This window comes from Ceratotherium simum, chromosome 38, assembly GCF_057802395.1.
Source record: "Ceratotherium simum simum isolate JZ-2026a chromosome 38, ASM5780239v1, whole genome shotgun sequence".
NCBI classification, from domain to species: Eukaryota; Metazoa; Chordata; class Mammalia; order Perissodactyla; family Rhinocerotidae; genus Ceratotherium; species Ceratotherium simum.
Window position 1 is genome coordinate 8,260,549 of NC_141937.1, and position 22,178 is coordinate 8,282,726.

General features: G+C 41.9%; 1 protein-coding gene and 1 pseudogene across 1 annotated transcript in view; one reads left to right on the forward strand and one right to left on the reverse strand.

The window, feature by feature from the left end:
• The first annotated feature begins 9,160 nt into the window (after positions 1 to 9,160).
• On the forward strand, positions 9,161 to 9,628 carry LOC101387688 (non-histone chromosomal protein HMG-17 pseudogene; annotated as a pseudogene).
• An 8,022-nt stretch (positions 9,629 to 17,650) lies between these two features.
• SLC22A1 (solute carrier family 22 member 1) overlaps positions 17,651 to 22,178 on the reverse strand; it is a 30,823-nt gene continuing 26,295 nt past the window's right edge. Inside the window, exons 9-11 of the mRNA XM_087424949.1 lie at positions 21,483 to 21,595; positions 19,952 to 20,051; positions 17,651 to 17,838 (exon numbers count right to left, since the gene is read on the reverse strand). Of these exons, the coding sequence (XP_087281075.1) occupies positions 17,772 to 17,838; positions 19,952 to 20,051; positions 21,483 to 21,595 (280 nt within the window). The 3' untranslated portion in view covers positions 17,651 to 17,771. The remainder of the gene's footprint in view (positions 17,839 to 19,951; positions 20,052 to 21,482; positions 21,596 to 22,178) is intronic.

Below are 22,178 nucleotides of genomic sequence, written 5' to 3' on the forward strand. Positions count from 1 at the left end.
TCAAACAAACATAGACTTTTCTTCATTTCTCTTATGCAAGCCTCAATGCATAGGACCATGTGTTTACAACACCACCCTGACCTAACCCCAAGAATAAAACCCTCTTCCCCTCTCCTTGTTTGGCAGATTTTAGCACATGATCCATGATTAACAAGGACTCTGAAACTATGTGTCTGAGTGAGCCCCATTAAGTTCTGGAATCACAAGTGACTTGGCAAAGACATCTTTTCCAAAACAGTTTGACTCTACTTTATGTCCTCAGACAAATGGGCCTTGGGCTCAAGTTTACGTTTAGATGTCTCTGGCGACAATTTCTTCAAGGCAGGAAGATGTGGAAGAAGAGATGTACTCACCCATCACCTCTCTGGCTGCTGTAATTTTCAGGTTTGTATGATGTCAATGTTCCCTCACTCTCCGTCTTCCCTGCCTAGCCTAGGATATAACAAATCTTGGGCCAGGAATGCTTTTCCTTCCTAGCACACAAGGACACCACCTCTGTCAAGACTGGTCCTGGAAAATTGAGGCCTGCACCCTTCAAGTTCCCTTGTCCTTGGGCTGGGCTGCCTCTCCTCCCTCCGCATGCCCACCCACCTTGGCTAATTCAAGGCCCTTTGATGTCAAGCAATCTGCCCTCTGCCCCCTCATTGAAAGATATGTGCTCCATGACCCCGAATCTTAGAACTCTGCTATGGAGCACCATGTGGGGGACATTAATCCTGGAACCCAGTCAGGCTGTGTTGGGAACTAGTGGTCTACTTCCCAGCGCCTTGGGCCTTCAATCATTAAGCTCTCGCGTGCCCAGGGGCCCCTAAAAAGCAATGGCTCCGAACACTGGGCCCCAGGCTAGGACGCCTAAGTCAATGACTCTAGCTCAGAACTCTCCTCCCAGCTCCTGACATCGCCACTTAGATGTCCTGAGGATTTCTTATTGGCAGCATTTCTCACTGGGATTTTACTGCCAATGACTAAAATGTTTATTATCTTTAGATCTTGATCAGAAGAAGAATTCTGAAAAAGCCTGTATTTGCATGGTGCCCCCACATTTTCTAAGCCATCTCTCAGTCCTAGGAAAACTTGTGGAATGTCACAAGATATTTACCCAAAAAATGTATGTTAAGTGACCATTTTCATGTCAGGTCAAAATCAGGGACACCAGGAGGAGTAAAGCCCAGTCCATGAGCCCCTGGAGCTCACAACCTAGCGGGGGTCGCAGTTCGAACATAACAGACTACGGCGCTGTGACTGGAACTGTGTGTGTGTGCCTTGTCCCTCTAATCAGAGCGCCAACCACAGTGTCAGAAGTGTGCGGGACCCTCTCTAGCCAGTGAGACTGGCTACTGGATAATAATGCCTGCATTGCACGAGACATTGGGACAAGATGAACGGGATGGATATGGGTTTTGTTGCCATGGGGGTTTAGAGGAAGAAACCAGGTAAGGACAGCAAAGTGTGGAAAGCGCGCCTGGGAACAAACAGGAAGGAAGTGCCAAGGCTCACAAAGTCAGAGCTGGCTCCTGCTTGCCGACTGGGCAAAGGTGTCCCCAAGGAGCTGACACTTAGCTACAATCCTAGGAATCAGCGGGATTTGCCAGGCAGACGAAGGAGAAAGTGTGTTCTACGCAGAGACAGCAGCAGGTCTGGGGAAGAATACCCTGTGTGGTTGAGGTATGGGTACATGCAGGAGGGGAAGGCAGAGAGAGCAGCCAGGGGTGCAGGGCCTTGATGTTGTGGGAAGAGAGTTGGGAAGGGAGATCCAGGAAGGGCAGCAGGAGGTGTGGAGCAGCCAAGTGCTGGGTGGTGAGAAGGGGATAGATGAGACAGAGATTTAGGGATGAAAAAAAAGTTAGTTGATTAGATATGGAGCCAGAGGTTAAAAGAGGAATTTGCGTGTGTGTGTGAGGAAGATCAGCCCTGAGCTAACATCCATGCCAATCTTCCTCTTTTTGCTGAGGAAGACTGGCCCTGGGCTAATATCTGTGCCTATCTTCCTCCTAAACGAGGAATTGAAGAAGAATATAGCAATGAGAATTACCCCATAACAATGAAACAGAAAACAAACTAGAAACTAATCCCAAATGCCCATCAGCCTGGGGACATTTCATACGGGGGCAAATATTCAGGGGCAAATCTATCAGTCCTGGGACCATCAGTATCTTAGAGCATGATACAATAATTTTTGTACACAACACTAACAACGAAGTAGCAGAAAGAGAAATTAAGAATACCATCCCATTTACAATTGCAACAAAAAGAATAAAATACCTAGGAATAAACTTAACCAAAGAGGGGAAAGATCTGTACACCGAAAACTATAAAACATTTCTGAAAGAAATTGAAGAAGACACAAAGAAATGGAAAGATATTCTGTGCTCTTGGATTGGAAGAATTAACATAGTTAAGATGTCCATACTTCCTAAAGCCATCTATAGATTCAATGCAATCCCTATCAAAGTTCCAACAACATTTTTCACAGAAATAGAACAAAGAATCCTAAAATTTATATGGAACAACAAAAGACCCCAAATAGCTAAAGGAATCCTGAGAAAAAAGAACAAAGCTGGAGGTATCACACTCCCTGATTTCAAAATATACTACAAAGCTGTAGTAACCAAAACAGCATGGTACTGGCACAAAAACAGACGCACAGATCAATGGAATAGAATCGAAAGCCCAGAAGTAAACCCACACATCTATGGACAGCTAATCTTTGACAAAGGAGCCAAGAACATACAATGGGGAAAAGAAAGTCTCTTCAACAAATGGTGTTGGGAAAACTGAATAGCCATATGCAAAAAAATGAAAGTAGACCCTTACCTTACACCATACACAAAAATTAACTCCAAATGGATTAAAGACTTGAATGTAAGACCTGAAACTGTGAAACTTCTAGAAGAAAACATAGTATGCTCTTCGACATCAGTCTTAGCAACATCTTTTCAAACACCACATCTGACCGGGCAAGAGAAACAATAGAAAAAATAAACAAATGGGACTACATCAAACTAAAAAGCTTCTGCACAGCAAAGGAAACCATTAACAAAACGAAAAGACAACCTAACAATTGGGAGAAGATATTTGCAAATCATACTTCTGATAAGGGCTTAATCTCCAAAATATATAAAGAGCTCATGCATCTCACCAACAAAAAAACTACCAACCCAATTAAAAAATGGGCAAAAGACCTGAACAGACATTTCTCCAAAGAAGATATACAGATGGCCAACAGACACATGAAAAGATGTTCAAAATCACTAACTATCAGGGAAATGCAAATCAAAACTACAATGAGATATCACCTCACGCCCGTCAGAATGGCTATAATTAACAAGACAGGAAACAACATGTGTTGGAGAGGATGTGGAGAGAAGGGAACTCTCATACACTGCTGGTGGGAGTGCAAACTGGTGCAGCCACTATGGAAAACAGTATGGAGATTCCTCAAAAAATCAAGGATAGAACTACCATATGATCCAGCTATTCCACTGTTGGGTATTTATCCAAAGAACTTGAAAACACCAATGCATAAAGATACATGCACCCCTGTGTTCATTGCAGCTTTATTCACAATAGCCAAGACTTGGAAGCAACCTAAGTGCCCATCAAGGGACGAATGGATAAAGAAGATGTGGTATATATACACAATGGAATACTACTCAGCCATAAGAAACGATGAAATCCAGCCATTTGTGACAACGTGGATGGACATTGAGGGTATAATGCAAAGTGAAATAAGTCAGAGGGAGAAGGTCAAATACCGTATGATTTCCTTCATTAAGTAGTAGATAATAACAACAATAAACAAACACATAGGGACAGAGATTGGATTGGTGGTTACCAGAGGGGAAGGGGGGAGGGAGGAGGGTAAAAGGGATAATTCGGTACATGTGTGTGGTGATGGGTTGTAATTAGTATTTTGGTGGTGAACATGATGTAATCTATGCAGAAATAGAAGTACAATGATGTACACCTGAAATTTTTACAATGTTATAAACCAATGTTACTGCAATAAACAAAAAATTAAAATAATAATAATAATTTTTGTACACAAAATAACCAGAAATCATTAAAACAGGTTCGAGTATATTAAAAGTACTCTTTCAGAAAGCAAGAAAAAAATAATGAGACACTTCAGAAACCGTTTCATCCAAAATGATTAAAAGCAGAATAGAGTTAAGATTGAAAGTAGGGGTAATTTTTAGTTTTCTTCTTCATGATTTTGGCATTTCCCCAATTTTCTGTAATGCATGTATTTATTAAAAAATATTTGTTTGAGAATATTTGATGCATACGAAAGCACATGTGTATTACATGGGTCACCAATAAAGATTTCCTTCCTTAAAACATCCCTGGTCCAGCCTCCATCTCACCAAGGGTAACAACTATTCCAGATTGTGTTTATCTCATTTCCTTCCTTTTAATATTTGTCACAAATACACACACACACAGACGCATACACACATGTGTGTGTGTGTATGCATCTCTACTTTCTCTTCATCTCTGTTTTATATTTCATTATTTTCTGCTCTTATCTTTCTCTCCATTTTTCTTACTTTGGGTTTATCTTGTGGTTCTTTTTCTATTTCTCTATTCCAGACAGCCAGAATTGGATGTCTTCCTGTGCATCATTTATTTATGCTCAGAAAAATATAACACACTTAAAAGAAAAAGATTTGGTTTTTAATTCAATATCTCTATGATTTAAAAAATTTATCTTTTTGTTGTAATTCATCCCTTGGGGTTTTAAATCCCCGAAGCACTATTTTTCAGGTTATACACTTTGTAGCTTATGTGTAATTGTTTTTATACGTAATTCCAAGTCTTTCTTGACTGTATTTGATCCAGTAATTGTAGCAAATAACTACCATTCCATTTCGTTAAAGGAAAATGTACTTTCCTAGTCAGGATAAGATACAATTTAATTACTAATCAAGCCAGTTAGCAGCCAAGGAAAGATCTTGCAAGTTCCTATTCTACGAAAGCAAATAAACTATAGCAACTTAATAAATGTTTATCTGGAAAAAGAAACACATGGGTGTACCTGAAGTTTCTTTGGTTATTGAAGATTCAAGCTCTTTTGACATGTTAGCAAACAATGTTAATTCAGTTGACCCAATAATCCGTAAAAATTGGAAAGCAGTTGGATTAAATGGACTATTTGTTTTTATTCTTTCAAACCAGATGATGATGATAAAAATCTGGTAATAACTACTTGAAAATGTGACTTCGAATGATATATCTTTTTTCTTTGACATACATTTAAAAAACAAAAGTTGTCCTATTTAGAATGCAAAGGAACACTCACTTGCATATGTTGCAACCTAGCCACGTCAATGAGATTAAATAAGAGGGGAGAATGTTTCTCACTAACCTCAGAAATTGTAAAACAGCGAGCATTAGCCAGCAAGGTTTTAAATGGCCAGCTGTGATTAACTAAACTAATAAATATTCTGACAGCTGATTCTGGGGTTAAAGCTACAATAAGATAAACTTCCTTAAATGTTTGATGCACTGCAGGGCTAGTCCGTGGCTATGAGAGTAAGCTGTCTTCAGAATGAGATCAGATAGAGCAGCTACAAAAGTAAAGTAAAAGAAATGCATAGGAAGAAACACAGGTTGACCCACAGACCCGTGGTGAACCCTAGACTTCATGGCACCCTCTGGGGATCAACGTAAATCAAGACAACCTACCTAAGCCGTCATGCAATCCAAGCTTTGAGCCTTTCCTCTTCCGGGAGAAGGAAAACATCTGGAAGGACATGTATGGTCATTTTCTACTTATTTAGCTCCTGGGAAGCCTGAAGAAACACAGCAGAGCCAATGCTTAAAAACATCAGAACTGGGGCCGGCCCAGGGGCATAGTGATTAAGTTCGGGTGCTCCGCTTTGGTGACCTGGGGTTTGTGGGTTTGGATCCTGGGTGTGGACCTACACACCACTCATCAAGCCATGCTGTGGTGGCGTCCCACATACAAAAGAGAGGAAAGCTGGCACAGATGTTAGCTCACGGCCAATCTTCCTTACCAAAAATCAAAACAAAACATCAGAACCTACTAGCGATGCATGTTGGGGCTTCCGGCAGTACCAAGAGCGGCTAAATGGGATTTGCCATGAATAATTTTAAGAGCTTCCAGTTTTAGAACAGCTACTCTCAATGTTGTCTGTAGGTGTTATTGAAGGCTTTGCCAATCACAAGGTGCCAGAAGAAAGTATTAAAATCTATGGGGTAGAAGCAAAAGTAAACATTTTATTGACACTCCCAGGAGTACTTATTTGACCAATACTTATTGAGTGTCTACCATATGCAAGTTCTGTACTGGGCACAGAGACTCAATATAGAAGAAGGAGATGCTAGTCCTGGATCATGGAATTCATGCTGTAGCAGAAGAGAAAACATTGAACAAGGAGTTACAGTTCCAGGTGAAAATGGTGAAATGAGTACACTCATCTAGCACATTGACTGAGGCAGAGAACGTGCTTAACGAACCGCAGCCCAGAAGGAGAAGCAAGTGTCACGGGAGGCCTGACCTCGTCTGGGAGTCAAGGAGGACTTCCGCTGAGATCTACAGGATGAATGTGAAATCACCAGATGGAAGTCCAATGTGTGGGAAAAAACCTAGCTCTGCTACTTGAGACTATTTTGCCACGCATGGAGAAAACTCACCTGAGTGCTATGGTGTATTTACTGCACATTTTTTTTTAATTGTGGTAAAATACACATAATGTTTACCATCTTAGCCTTTTTTTTTTTTTTTTTTGCTGAGGAAGACCGGCTCTGAGCTAACATCTATTGCCAGTCCTCCTCCTTTTTTTCCCCAAAGGCCCAGTAGATAGCTGTATGTCATAGTTGCACATCCTTCTAGTTGCTGTATGTGGGACACGGCCTCAGCATGGCCAGACGAGCAGTGCGTCGGTGCACGCCTGGATCTGAACCCGGGTGCCAGTAGCGGAGCACGAGCACTTAACAGCTAAGTCATGGGGCCCGCCCACAGCCTTTTTTAAGTTCAGTGGCCCTAAGTACATTCACATTGTTGTGCAATCATCACCCCCATACGTCTCCAGGACTTTTTCATCTTCCCAAGCTGAGACTCTGTACCTATTAAACATTAACTCCCCTTTTACCCCTCCTTCCAGCCCCTGGTAACCACCCTTCTACTTTCTGCATCCATGAATTTGTCTACTCTAGGTACCTCATGTAAGTAGAATCACACAGTATTTGTCATTTTGTGACTGGCTTATTTCACTTAGCACAACGTCCTCAGGGTTCATCCATGTTGTCATCGAAATGTCAGAATTTCCTTTCTTTTTAGGGCTGAGTAATATTTCGCTGTATACATATACCACATTCTGCTTATCCGTTCATCCATCAGTGGACACTTGAGGTGCTTCCACTTTTAGCTATTGTGAATAATGGTGCTGTGAACATGGGTGCACAAATATCTCTTCAAGACCCTGCTTTCAATTCTTTTGTGTATATACCCAGAAGTGGAATTGCTGGATCACACAGTAATTCTGTTTTTAATTTTTTGAGGACCCACCACACTGTTTTCCACAGCAGCTGCACTATTTCACATTCCCACCAATAGTGCACAAGGGTTCCAGTTTCTAGATGGACACATTTTTGTGTATGTGACTGAGGTGATGGCGTTTCCATTTAATAGCCATGGGTCTTGTACAGAATCTTTCTGTATCATCAAGAAACACACTCCAGAAAAGGCAGAGAACTTTACAAAAATTTTTCTAATATTTTTTCTCTATTCATACCCATAGAATCACACTCATTCTAATATTATTTTACAGTATTTATCCGTGTATATGTGTGTCTTACAATGATCCTTGTACAAAAAGCTTTTGGACTCTGAGCACCAAAGATCAGATATAACTATGATGTTGGTTGACTCTTGTCTCAGAGGCTGTTCCCACCCTGGGAAACGTTCCCCATAAACCCCATGTCCCGTGTCCTTTGTCCCCTGGCTGGAATCCTCACACTCAGACCTTAACTGGGAGAGAGAGTCCCCACATTCCACCCGTTCCCACAGGCTCTCTGTTTAGGGCCCTTATCAACATGAGTTGGTACAAAATGCACAAAACTATTTTCTCACAGCCGACAAAGTAGGTCACTTTTCTTTTAGCCATGGTGAGTTGGGAGGCCAGGAAAATGTCCATGTCTGGGTCTTCAAAGGAAACCAGCTACTGGCACTTTCATGGGCTGCCTCCGAAGCCAAGCCTGGCTGTCTCCAATTTTCCTAAATAGGAAATGACCACCCAAGGTCAGACATGGACACATCATTATCTCAGCTGAACAAGAGGACGCTGTCCAGTGTGAGGCACAGCAGGGGTAGTAATTAACTTAATGAGAGGACAGAGGGAAACTCTAAGGAGATTCCCATCCTTTCTTCTAAATTTGGCTCCGGAACTTGGCGAACTTAACCAGTGGAGCGGTTCTTTCTAAAGCATCCCGGAGGAGCAGGGATTGACAAAGGCCAAGTGTCCCTAATGAAATGAAGTCCCATTAAACTGATGAAACAGGGTTCTGGAACGACCTAGGTAAGTCACTGTGCTGTGGCGAATAAGAAAGTAGAAGATGAAGAGTAAGACAGTGTCAGAAAGAAGGTAGGAAGGGTGAGAGACTTGAACTGTCTTTACCACAGTTACTCTGTGTCTGCAATTGCAGTCAATTTCTGAGGCAGGAAAGAGAGGTGGTAAGAACATGGATAGTATGGAGATTAGAGGCATTTTTCCGTCAACTAGCTATGTGATGCATATTTTAAGACTTTTGTTATAAACATCAAATTGTCCTTCGGAATGAGTGACAAATTAATTCCACCAACACACTCCTGGAGAGAGTTGCGTTTCCATATCTTCATTGCTACACACGGTTCTCTCTCTCTCTCAGACACACACACACACCAACACACACACAAGCACCACTCACACACATGGTTTTACAAAGTTGATCAGCAAAAGATAGCATCTCATGCCTATTTTATCTGCATTTCTTTGAGTAGCGTGGTTGAACATGAACACGTTTATCGGCAATTTTCTTTTTATTATGAAGTGACTATTTCTGTTCTTTGCCCATTTTCCTTTTGGGATATTCCATTTTTCCTTCTTAATAGGTAAGAAACTTTTATATGTTAAAAACATTAACCCTTTGAAGCAGTGTGAAGAAGAGAAGGCGAGAGCGACCCCCAGGACGACCAAAGCCCGCGCGCCGCTGCATCCCCGCGTCCAGCGCCAACGTCCCGCCGCCGTCGCCACCATGCCCAAGAGAAAGGCTGAAGGGGATGCTAGAGGAGATAAAGCCAAGGTGAAGGACGAACCACAGAGAAGATCTGCAAGGTTATCTGCTAAACCTGCTCCTCCAAAGCCAGAGCCCAAGCCTAAAAAGGCCCCTGCAAAGAAGGGAGAGAAGGTACCCAAAGGGAAAAACGGGAAAGCTGGTGCTGGCAAGGATGGGAATAACCCTGCAGAAAACGGAGATGCCAAAACAGACCAGGCACAGAAAGATGAAGGTGCTGGAGATGCCAAGTGAAGTATGTGCATTTTTGATAACTGTGTACTTCTGGTGACTGTACAGTTTGAAATACTATTTTTTATCAAGTTTTATAAAAATGCAGAATTTTGTTTTACTTTTTTTTTAAGCTATGTTGTTAGCACACAGAACACTTCTTTGTTGTTTTTTGGGGAAGGGCATATGTCACTGATAGAATGTCTCCAAAGCTGGATTGACGTGAGGGAGAAAAGATCTTTCCCTGCCAGTTCTGAGAGACCTTCCTCTTGGTTCTCAGGAGGAGAGTTGTCTTAATGTTGACACACGTGAGCCACCTTGGCACAAATGCCTGGTGGTGTGGAAAAACTAAAATTCGTTTTTATGTCCTCTTCACCCTCTCCGCCTTCGGCATAGACCTGACTCCCTTAAACCCAGAAACCTCTTGAGACTTGATCCAAAAAAATTGGTTACCAGTATGTCAGGCAATCTGGACTTCCAATGTCACCATTGAGATGGTATCCCTCAAAAGAGCAGCGGTTCCTTTTTTAGATTGTGGATCTTCATATTGATAATTCTGCCATTTTCATTTCATTTCCTGAAAGTCAGGGTTGGCTTGTGAAAAGTTGTTAAACAACATACTAAATGTGAAATGTCAACCCTCACTCTCAACTTTCCCCGTTCAGAGCATCAGATGAAGACTTCGTTGGGTTTTATAGTGGCTTTCTGATTTTGGTAGTCCATTGAAGAAGGGAGTTTGAAAGTTGTTGTATACTGTTAACGATTGTCTGCCCATGTCCTGCCCGAAATACCATGATTGTTTATGAAAAGTATCTTTAATAAAGCTGGATACAGGTTGGAAAAAAAAACAAAAAACATTAACCCTTTGACTGGCATGTAATTCTCAAGTTGTTTCTCGGAGCTAGTCATGGCCTTTTAGTTTCTTATTTGGTATTTTTCACATATGGAAATATTTTTGAAATTTAAGAGGGCAAATCTATATATGTTTTCCTTTATGGTTTCTTGATTGGTATTATGTTTAGAAGGTCTTGCCCAAACCAAAACTGCATAAATGTTGACCTCTATCATTTTCTAATATTTCAAACAGTCTTATTTCCCACAGTTAAACAATTCAACCAGAATGTATTGGATTTAAATTGGAACGTATTGATGGCATGCCCCACCTTCTAGGGGGTGTTCAGGGTTGTCTCCATGCTTGAGCGGTGACTTTGGTATGATGAAATTAGGAGATCTTGGGCCTTGATCAACTATCTCTGGATATCACCAAAATAATGCATCCTCATACGGCTCTGCTGCTTCCCTGCTCACCTCTCTCGTCCGACACTCCCCGCTTCTCCCCGATTCCATTCCTGGACCAACTACTCCTCCACTTTATGTAGAACTCAGGCAGGGCCTGAAGAAGAGGGTAAAAGATAAGGAAGTTTAATATCAAATATTACCCCTCCGCATACGCATACCGCATCTGCTGTCCCTGCTTCCCTTGTCTTTCGTCTTTTTACATATCCTATTCATCTCTTCTCCACATTCTAGCAGAATTTCTCAAGCTCATCCTCTAATTCATTAATTTGGTTTTCTATAATACTCAATCTGTTCTTTGTTGCCTCTGTGGCTTTTCCAGATTTTTTTTTTCCTTCTAAAAGTAATATATCTATTAACAAATGTTTTCCCTTTGCATGACTTCATTGTCTTCTAGAAACTTGGAGAGAACATAAATTAAAGATTTTCTTAAGTTTGCTCCTTTTTGGGTGGGGGAACTCTTTTGAAAGGAAACATTTGCTATGATATCCCAGGTTCGTCACTTTGTCTGGAACTCCTAAATCTTTTTAACGTTTGGTTATGTTTTCTATGCTCATTTCTTTTTCACAGATGAAATCTGCATTTTTTCCAGAGTGAATAGATGAGCTAGTTTCCTAGAGTGTGTTTCTTGCTATTATGTGGAAAGGCCACCACATAGTCACACACACACGGAGAATATGTGGGTCACTCTTCAAAGGTTTGGGGTACAGATAGTGGATTCTAGAACAGTTTAGATTTGCTGCAAATTGGGTTTGCCACTCATCTCTGGCCATACTGCTCTTAGATTCTTTTGCTCACAATGAGACGGAAATGTCCTGGCATGGAGAGTCTGATGTTGGTTAAAGGATTTCACCTATTCATTTTTCCTCGTTAAAGGCAATGCCCAAGCAATATTTCAATATTACTTGTGTTGCTTTCAGCCTTCTGCATGGGGATCCGAAAATTACAAGACTCTGAGCAGGTGTGGGGCCCTGAGCTGTTGTTCCCATTAGAGGCAGACAAATAGAAGAGTGTGCCCACTGCTTAGCTGAAATTTGGGAATTTGGGGGCCATTCCACTCTGGCAATTGAAAGTTAAGGAGGCAGAGGGCCGGCCCCATGGCTTAGCGGTTGAGTGCCTGCGCTCTGCTGCTGGCGGCCCGGGTTTGGATCCCGGGCTCGCACCGATGCACCGCTTCTCCAGCCATGCTGAGGCCACGTCCCACATACAGCAACTAGAAGGATGTGCAGCTATGACATACAACTATCTACTGGGGCTTTGAGGGAAAAAATAAATAAAATTAAACTAAAAAAATAAAAGAAAGTTAAGGAGGCAGAAGTTGTAGCTTGATAAAGAAATTCACTCACAGCCTCGCTGGAGTTTAATGTCAATAATCTTACTGGACAAGATCAGAGCCTTAAACTAAGACACAAATCTCTCCCTAAATAGATTTCAGAAGGGGCGTTGTAACCAGGAGCCAGAAAGATGCCTAAGAAAAGAACATCAAATAAAAGGATTTACGCATATTATTAATCCGTCCTCAGTAGAAAAAAAGGGATTATACACTCATTCAGGAACCTTGGTATAAATGTATTAATATCCTTTATTTGAGAAAAAAGGAAAAATTATTACGCAATTACTGAAACTAAATTAGCCCTGTGGGGATGCATTTGAATCTTTCTGCATTCCATCACCCTGTGTGACTATTTCCTTCTGAAATTTCTGCAACCATTTGTTTATTTGTTTTTAGTCTGTCTTCCCCAACTAGAATTTAAGTTCTATGACAGCAAGAGATCTTCCTATCTTCTTCTCTAACTGGACCCCAGTACCTAAAACTGTGTCTGGCACATAATAGATGGTTAAGCAACGACTGCTAAATGTATTAATGGTGGACGGTTGGGTTGATGGATTGATCAACGGATTGAAGCAGGTAAGAGACTTCTTGAGGCATAGTATCCCTTGATTTTTGCCTTTATTTACCCAAAATAAAAGTATTGGGGGGGTGGTCTGGTTGTGCAGCCCAACAGTGATGATTAATCCTGTAATGATCCAACAATATCCAGGCAAGAGCATTTTTCACTGTCCCCATCAGGAGACCACCATTCACTGGTCTCAGATGGATCATTAATTCATGCACTGTATTTCTATGGTGTGGATGTTTTGTCATTACCAAGTGCACCATTTTCCTTTAACCTACCATTAATTGGTGTCTCTGCATCCTTCTGTGCAGTGGCTCTCACAGAAGTACTGGCAGAAAATATACTACTTTAACTAAACTAACCAGATTCCTGCACCAAAAGTTAGAATTATCCAACCTTTTCCCACAGATAGGGGTGGTCCAATATTGCACAACTGTCCTTTAGAACAAAGCCGACACAGAACGAGATTTTGCCCGACTCTCATTTGTCCCAGAAATCTGTCTTTCTTGTCCAAAGAGAGCAGCCTTTGGTTTGGGCCCTGGAACACCGGCAGTCTGGTCCAAACACAGCAGATTGTGTCTCCAGCTTTGAACAACAGCGACCATGTCAGGAGCAGCTGGTCCATGGGGACCACACTGGAAAAGGAAAATTCTAGAACCTCCCAATTCCAGATGATGATGGGTCATAAGTTTTATTTCCCAAATCCCGAGGTAATATTTCTCCATGCCCTTAGTTTGAGTCATGGGTTCTTCACTTTATTTTTCCCCTCTGCCACCAGCCACAGATATTTAGAAGATTTGTGTCTTTTCATTAGGCTTTTGGCTAATTGTAATCAGTGGATAATCATTGAATGATTCTCTCAAATTTTGTTAGAAAACAAGAATTCATATTGTTCTAAGGGCATATGTCTGGTTATTACCTTCCAATTCAATAATCAGGCAACCATCTGGACTTCTTCCACAGTGGTGTGCCACACGGTCCCGTGAAGGCGGGCTTCACCGGGTGTCTCTGGGCTGTGACCCATTCACTGGCTGATGTTGGGGTGGGGAAAATCCCCTTTCTGTGCTTCCTGTGTTCTTATAGCTGGACTAACAATAAAACTGACCAAAGACCAGATTAACTGGAGAAAACCCCAGGTGAATATGTATGGGTTGGAGATCATAGAGAAACAAGGCTCAGAGAGAGAGCAAAGCAGGTGGTACACATACCTTTTACACAAAGAAACAATAAATTTGTGAGGAACGACAGATCTGAGGTGTGTAATTAGTGAGGAATTTAATCAGAGTTTAGGCTTGAGGTAGTAAATTAGCAAGGTTTGCTTATGCAGGCTTCTCGGCCCTGAATTCCTAGCTCTGGTGATAAGGATGCAGGGGGAGCATCTCTCACAGGGAGATGTATTTCCTACTTTTGGGGGGACAGAGACAGGAGGGTCAGAATGCCCTTTTTGCTTCTCAAGTAACTGTAATTCAAAATAACCAATATACCACTGTGGGATATTTTGGGGTGGCCTGCCCTGGGCCCCAGCACTGACCAGCACCTGTGCTCGCCCTCCCTGAGCCTCTCCACATAGTGGGAGGACATGGGGAGAGCCTGGGCCTGAGAGAATTTCAGAGTTTTTCACGGTCCTGGCTTGGGATCTACAGTGGTGTTCAAAGGTTTGATCATAATTACTCTTAAGAGAATGATAGACAAGGTGGGAAGGAACTTTCTCATAATTTTCAATTTTTCGGTATGAATTAAGAAGTTGTATCATAAAAAAATAAAAGACAAAAAAAGAAAAATGATACAGCATGTATGTAGTGTATGATTTATGGAAAGCTATTTATTTCAAGTTTACTTTGAAGTATTTTCTTGTTTGAGTTTTACCTACCGAACTCAGCCTCAAGGTAAAACATTGTATTAAATTTTAATATGTTTATAATTTTTGGTACAGTACATTGAGACAGAAGAGCTGCTAAATGTTACCTCAGTAATGTCTTTGGAATAGAAGTGTTGTATATATCCATCCAATAAACAAAAGCAAGGTGGTCAAGATAAAAAAAAAAAAGTTGTATCAATGCAAAATATCATTTTTATTATTTTTTTAATCTTTCAAGGGTATAAACAATTCTGTGACTATTTCTGCCCAAGGCACAATGATTTGGCTCATTGGGCAGTCAAGCCCATGGCAGCATTGGGAGATGGCATTGGGAGTCACAATTGAGGCAATGCCCATGGGCCTCCTCTCCCCTCTGCCAGGCCTCCATCCATGACAGGCCATCCTTTCCCGTGTGAACCAAGCAGGTCTACATTCTCTATTCTTCAACTTGGATTGAGCCCCCGAAAGATTTGACCTTGGTTTCTAGGTCTCTTTAATTCTGGATGGCCAACATTTTTTTGTGTGTGTGTGACCCTGAGCTAACATCTGCCAATCCTCCTCTTTTTGCTGAGGAAGACTGGCCCTGGGCTAACATTCATGCCCATCTTCCTCTGCTTTGTATGGGACGCCGCCACAGCATGGCTTGACAAGCGGTGCATTGGTGTGCACCCGGGATCCGAACCAGCGAACCCTGGACCACCGCAGCGGAGCGCGTGCACTTAACCACTTGCGCCACCGGGCCAGCCCCCGGCCAACATATTTTAATTTAAAATGATCAAACCATAGACATTAAATATTTTAAACATGCTTCATTTCCTCCCTACATCTGTTTCTTATTTATATTGTTAACCTGGGTGTTAATCTAACCTTGAGAAATCACATTAGTTGCATTGAACAATTAACAGAACGTTTCATAAACTTTATTAGAAACTCATGTGCTCTCTTTTTTGGCACAGTTCCTATTATTTGTTCCTTTTGAGTATTATCATGGAATTATGACTCTTTTTATAGTATCAACTTGTTCCAATTGACTATAATTAGTATTTTTATGATGTTGAAATTGTCTTTGCTTAGCCATGGCAAACCCTCCATATTTAGGCATCTTTGTCTTTTTAATATCACCTTAGACATCTCTGACAGTCCTTGCTCTTTGGTGAAAACATTTCCCCACTCTTCCTGAATTTGAAATTTTTCTTGTCCCTAGGTCTAGCCCTGGCAACCCTTCTTCTAATCTTAAATATTTTCTTTAGCAAATTATGTATGGGAGACTAAAATCCAGATGCCTGAAGTGCACACGAGATCCCACAGGCTCTGGAAGCAGGCAGAGCGATAGCAGAGACAGCCTCAGCTACGGAGTGAAATTAGAAATATTTTCAAGACCCTTGGCGCCTCGCTGCCACGCCCATCCCAGGAGCTTCTCACATTTCCATGCCTGTGTCACACCTCCCAGGCTTTCCAAGTATTTAAATGCCATCTGTCTCTGTGACCAATTTATTTCTGCCTTCACACTGCCCGACGGACTCCCCCACCCCAACTCTATCTGGATTGACTCTGGCTCCATCGTAGCCACAGTGAGGAAGGCAGGAAGGAAAGGAGGCCAGTCTCACCTCCCTGACACATTGGGCAACATTCAAATACGCTTTCTTCAGTCAGGCTCCACCTTAAAACTGGTCACCTGGACTGACCCTCCTCCCTCGGGAGAGCAGGTAAACAGACCCCAGGGGGGGATGCTCCCCCATCCATAGACACAAGCCCTTCTTCACTGTCAAAGGCACCGAGACTGGTGGCAAACCACTGTGCTCTTTAAGCAAACACCGGCTGCGCTTTCTCCTACAAGAACAGTGCGTGTCCAGTTTGTTCAGACATGTCCTAGAGCATCGAGAAAGCGGGGTGGCGGGGGCTATTGCTGTTGTTTTTAACGACGATCCCTCTTTGTTTAAAGTCTTCCTCAGAAGTTTTGCCAAAAGATTCTAAGGAAGATGAGAGAGAACATTTTTAATACAGATTTGAAAAAAATGATTCAGAGCCTGCAATTTACATATTTTTTACCAAGAAAGGGTATAATCACCATGGTCAGAAAGTATAAGATACAGGGTAAGAGCTTTGCTCTGGAGAAGCCGAAATGAAGCACTGGTCCCCTGCATGTAGCCAGATGTGTTTTAAAATAGAGTTAGGAAGACAAGGCCTTTTTTCTTTTTTTTTTTTTTTTTGCCAAGGGCAAAGTTTCAGATTTCCAAGCAGCCCATGGCCATTCTCAAAGGGAGATCAATGCGTTGCTCAGGACTGAACACCATGATCTCAAGTCCCTGAGGCCAGATCAGGCCGGAAGTGTGTATAATACAACCACATGTATTTCATCATGCCTCCAATTTGCATTAGAAACTTTTTTTCCAAGGTCCTCTGAAGGCTGGCTACTATGTTGTCTTTGTGGTTTGTTCTACAGATAAAGAAATTTTAAAATGAAGTTTTTTTGTGTAACAAAAAACCCCAGTAACAAAAGGGTTCAAGAAGCACATAACTTGTAGTAAACTGAACTCTTTTTGATACATTTACCATGGTATTTCATTGTTGGCATATGAGTTCATCTTCTAGAATCACCAAGAACCAAAACCAAGAGTAAAATAGAATCAAATATTCCTGGAACATAGGTGGCCAAAACTTCTTCCCTAGAAAGGCCATCTAGTACTTCTGGCCTTCGAGTGAAGGTCATGTTTTTTGTTCCATCATGTATATGTAAATGTGAATGGGATATAGTTTGCTAGAAGAGTCACCATATTTATAGACCAAGTGCCCTCCCCCAAATCTACATTTTGAAATACTTTTTCCAACATGGATACCTACAAATACAAAGACCTTTTCTTTCAGAAAGTGAATAAAACAATACTTATTCCAGAAAACCAGTTACAGAGGCCTCATTTATAGCAATATTTTAATTCTATTGGATCTTCAACAAACTTAATTTAAGTACCTGATAACCACCAACAGTTCTCACTAGAAAGGACAAGTAGATAAAAGATAGCCAGGGCTTGGGGAGACTTAAAAGAAAGAAAATAAAATAAAAGAAAGCATATTTAGTGTTCTTTAAGACTGATATTGATTTGGGGGCAAGCAAGTATGAGGAAGAGTACGGAGAAATAAGGGCTTCTGAGAGTTTCTCCAGATGAGAACTCCATTTTCATCTCTGCCACTTGGTCCCCAGGGAAGCATCTCTCTCAGGTTCCTTGGGATTCTGATGTTTGGACCTGAAGGTAAATCGTCTTTTCTTTGGGCTTTGCTTTTCTGTGACAACCAGAAATAAAAATTAAAGTTAAAAAAAATAAACCATCAACGTCTCAATTAAGAAACTGTTGCAAAGTTGTACGCGGGAATAAGTCTCAAAATAAAAAGAGAACAAGGATACCAAGCAAGGAAGAAAAGGAGTCAGCAAACCATGGCCTGTCGGCCAGTTCCGGCTTGCAGCCCATTTCTCTATGGCCTGTGAGCTAAGAATGGTTTCCTACATTTTTAAATAGTTTTAAAAATCAAAATGAAAATATTATTTCTTGACACTTGAAAATTAGATAAAATTCAGATTTCAATGTCCATAGATAAAGCTTTACTGACACCTATTCATTGATGTGTTGTCTATGGCTACTTGCATGCTATTGAGCTGAGTAGTGGCGACGAAGACTGTATGGCCCCAAGCCTGAAATATTTACTTTGGCGCCTTACGGAAAGAGTCTGCCCACCTTTGAAGTAGAGCATCTATTATGTTGCTACCTAACTCCGTCACATTGTAGGCCACATTTCATTTTGCATCTGGGGTACCTGTCATTATTTCCGTCATCTGTAGAACAGGTATGATAACAATAGTAGCTGCCTCACAAGGTTTTGAGAGGATGGGGTGAGGATGCACATGAAGCTTTCAGTGAAGTCGACCTGCTGTGAGCACTCCATAAATGTTAGCTAGTGTTACTATCACTCTCATTCCCTGATGTTTTCCCTGGAAAGTAGGGAAGGAGTAATTGAAATGATCTCTCTGGCAATAGACTGTGCCTACTGCGTATGGAATTAGTATAGTGGAGAAGACAGCTAATGAAAAAAGCAATTATTACGAATTGTAAGGAGTATTATCGAGAACAGAGGATGTATAGGGAGGTATGGGCTCAGAGCAGGAGCAGCCGGCCTCCTCTGGCAGGGCAGGAAATGTTATGATGACAGAGTGAAGGGATAAAGCGAACATCCCAAAAGATGACAAAGTGTCTATCAACAAATTATAATGAAACATTTGAAAATCAGGTAATCAACATTAGCTATATATTCTACCACTTGGGACCAAAAAGAAGCATATTGTCAGCAACTACAAAATGTGTTAATAGTTAAAATAGAGTGTCCCTTATCAGTACCGAGAACTGCAAAATTTCCCAAAGTGAGGTTTATAGAGCACCTGAACCAACGTTGTGAGCAGAGCTTATTAAAAGCACAGATTCCTGGGTTCAGCTATTCATTTACTAAGTTGAAAACCTAGAAGGCCCAGGAAGCTGCATTTTTGTAAGCTCCCTTTGTGATTCTTCTGCATACTAAGTTTGAGGACCACTGAGGAAATCACACAATATGCAAGAAGCCTGGGGAAAATCTATGAGTACCTGCCATGTGCTGGGCAATTGATTAGCCACCGTTGCCTACTTTAGCTCATTGAATTTTCACAGCAACCCTCTAAATTGTTATTTGTGGCTATTTTTCAGGCACAGAAATTAAGTTTCTGTAGCGTTCAATGACACGCCCAAAGTCACGTGCCCAAGTAGGTGACGAGGCCGGGATGTGAACACAGGTCTTTATGACCCCACAGACTCTTCTCTCTACTTCACAGGGACACGTGTGTCCTTACTACGGAATCCACAGACCGCGCTTGGGCAGGGGCCTGAGAGATCACCTCATCCAGCACTGTTTCTTCTTCCCCTGTTTTATTGCTTTAAGAGGAGAATCTGAGACCCCATTAAAGCAGTTGTCCCTGTCACGAGAATGAATGTTTGAAGTCATTCCTCATGAAGAAAGTCACTAAGGAATCTGAGCCAACAATTGCTAAAAGGACAGACGGCTGATTTAAAGTAGCTCCCAACTCAGAGCCTTTAACTCGGGCTGAGCCGGATCTTGGTGCCCCTACAGTCAGCATCACAGACGAACGGTTCTCGGCTCGGCGGTGGAGAACAGCGACCGCCAACCGGAGGCGTGTGCCTGCTCTCCGTTCTTTCCCGAGGAAGTCAACGGCTACCGTGCGGCAGCTCCGGGAGTCACACGAGAGACAAGGCCTGGAAAGCTCTCCTGAATCTTCAAGATCCAGGAAATGCAGCGTGTTAACGATGCCGGAGGCCAGGTCTGACGCGGGCCCGTGTCCCCGAGCACCCGGGCTCACCTCCGGAAGTTCTCCGCGTCCTCGATGGTCTCCGGCAACGCCGCCCCCTTGGTCTCGGGAAGCAGCAGCGTCGTTGCCCCGGCAACCAGGCCGATCGCCGCTGCGAGACAGACAGAGCGCACGGGCCGTCACGGCGCAGCCGCGAGTACCGCTCACAGCGACGACGGCGCTGAGCACGGAGAGGCCCGCCCCGCGCGCCTGGGGGGACGGTCAGCCTCGGTCGGGAGCAACCCCAAACCGAGCAGTAGTGACCCGGCGAATGCCAGAGTCAGAAAAGGGGATCTCGCCTGCATTTCACTTCTCTGCAAAGATCAAGTTCTACAGCAACTGCTGTTGAAGTGTTAGGGGATTTAATGATTCGGGGACCTCAAGAACAGTGCGAAACTCGATTTTGACTAATTACTATAGCTATAATACTATATTAATACAATATAGTATTTATATATAGTAACAATAAATATAGTTACTATACATATTATATAATATACATATTATATAATATATAATATATAATATACATATTATATAATATATAATATATAAAATATATGTGATTATATTATATATTATTTTTATATATTATAGTTACTATATATGTGATAATATAATTATAGTTACTACATATTACTATTATTATATATACTATTATTATAATCTACGTATATATTATTTAGCATATATATTATATAGTATAATTATCATAATACTATATATTATATATACTATATATTATAATATATAAAATAACATTATGTATTATTTTATATATAGTGTACATTATAGTTACTATATATTAATATTATATTATATATCTATGACATGGAGCATAGGTAATATGTGTGGGCAGTGTGTGCCTCTCTTGTTACTCTCCCACTCTCTCTCCCTCTCTCTTCCTCCCTCTCACTCTCTTCTCTCTCTCTCTCTCTTCCTCCCTCCCCCTCATGGATTCACCTGGGCCCAGGCATGGCAGCTCTTTGCACGGTGGACAGTCATTTTGCCTTCCCCCAAGCGGTAAGCAGGGTCTTAGAAGTCCCAAGGTCTAGGTTTGGGGAGAGAAGGAAGAGTCCCCTCCTCCTTCTCTAATCCAACTTTATCAGTAACAAAGCTGATACTAAACTTTGATTCCCATTTGTCTCCTGCATCATCTTTTCTCAATTCTTAAGATCCAGAAGCAGAAGAGGGATGATAATTTAGCATCTTCAAACCTCCAGCAATTACATATTAAATGCACAAAAATTGAGAGTCAAATATATAAGAAAGCAGGAGGCTGGGTCAAAAGTTCTCTCAGATTCTGTCCTGTAGGATGAATTATTGGACTCTGGAGCCACAGGACTTAAACCTCTGGCTCACCTTCTAGGAATAGCATCTTATCTTTCCCATGAAGCATGACAGAGTGAGCCAAGAGACAACAGAAGAGCAGATACCCTCCTCGCCTTCAGGAAACTCACTGAGGGATATCACTCATTCATCAAATAGTTACTGAGTGATTAGGTTGGAAAGAAGGAATAATAAATGTCCCATGGAGTCTTACCAAACAACATGAGTGGCAAGCCTTGCCAAACCTCCATCAGCCTGAAGACCAGGAAGGGGGCAATGATCCCACCCAAATCACACAGGGAGGAACACACCATCACTCCAAGGTTCCTGATAAAATAAGGAGAACAAAAAGATGACATTTCTGTGATTCAATTTTCCAAATGTTAACCTGATCCTAGTTAGATCCAAACACAGTGCCCACCCCAAGTTTCAGGGAGGGGAGAGGGGCTGGAGATGGAGTTAATCACCAGTGGCGAATGATTTAATCAACCATGCGTACATAATGGAGCCTCCACAAAAACTCTAAACTATGGGATTCAGAGAGCTTCTAAGTTGGTGAATACATCCATGTGCCAGGAGGGTGGCACACCCCAACTCCACAGGGACACAAGCTCCTGTGCTCGGGACCCTTTCAGATCTCACCCTGTGTACCTCTTCATCTGGCTGTTCATTTATATCCTTTATTATACCCTTTATAATAAACCAGTAAGTGTAAGTATTTCCCTGAGTTCTATGAGCCATTATAGCAAATTAATAAACTCAAGGAGGAGGTCATGGGAATTTTGATTTATAGCCAGTTGATCAGAAGTACAGGGGGACAATACAGGGCTTACAATTGGTGTCTGAATTGGGGGCAGTCTTGTGGGACTTCACCCTTAACCTGTGGGGTCTGCACTAATTCCAGGTAGTT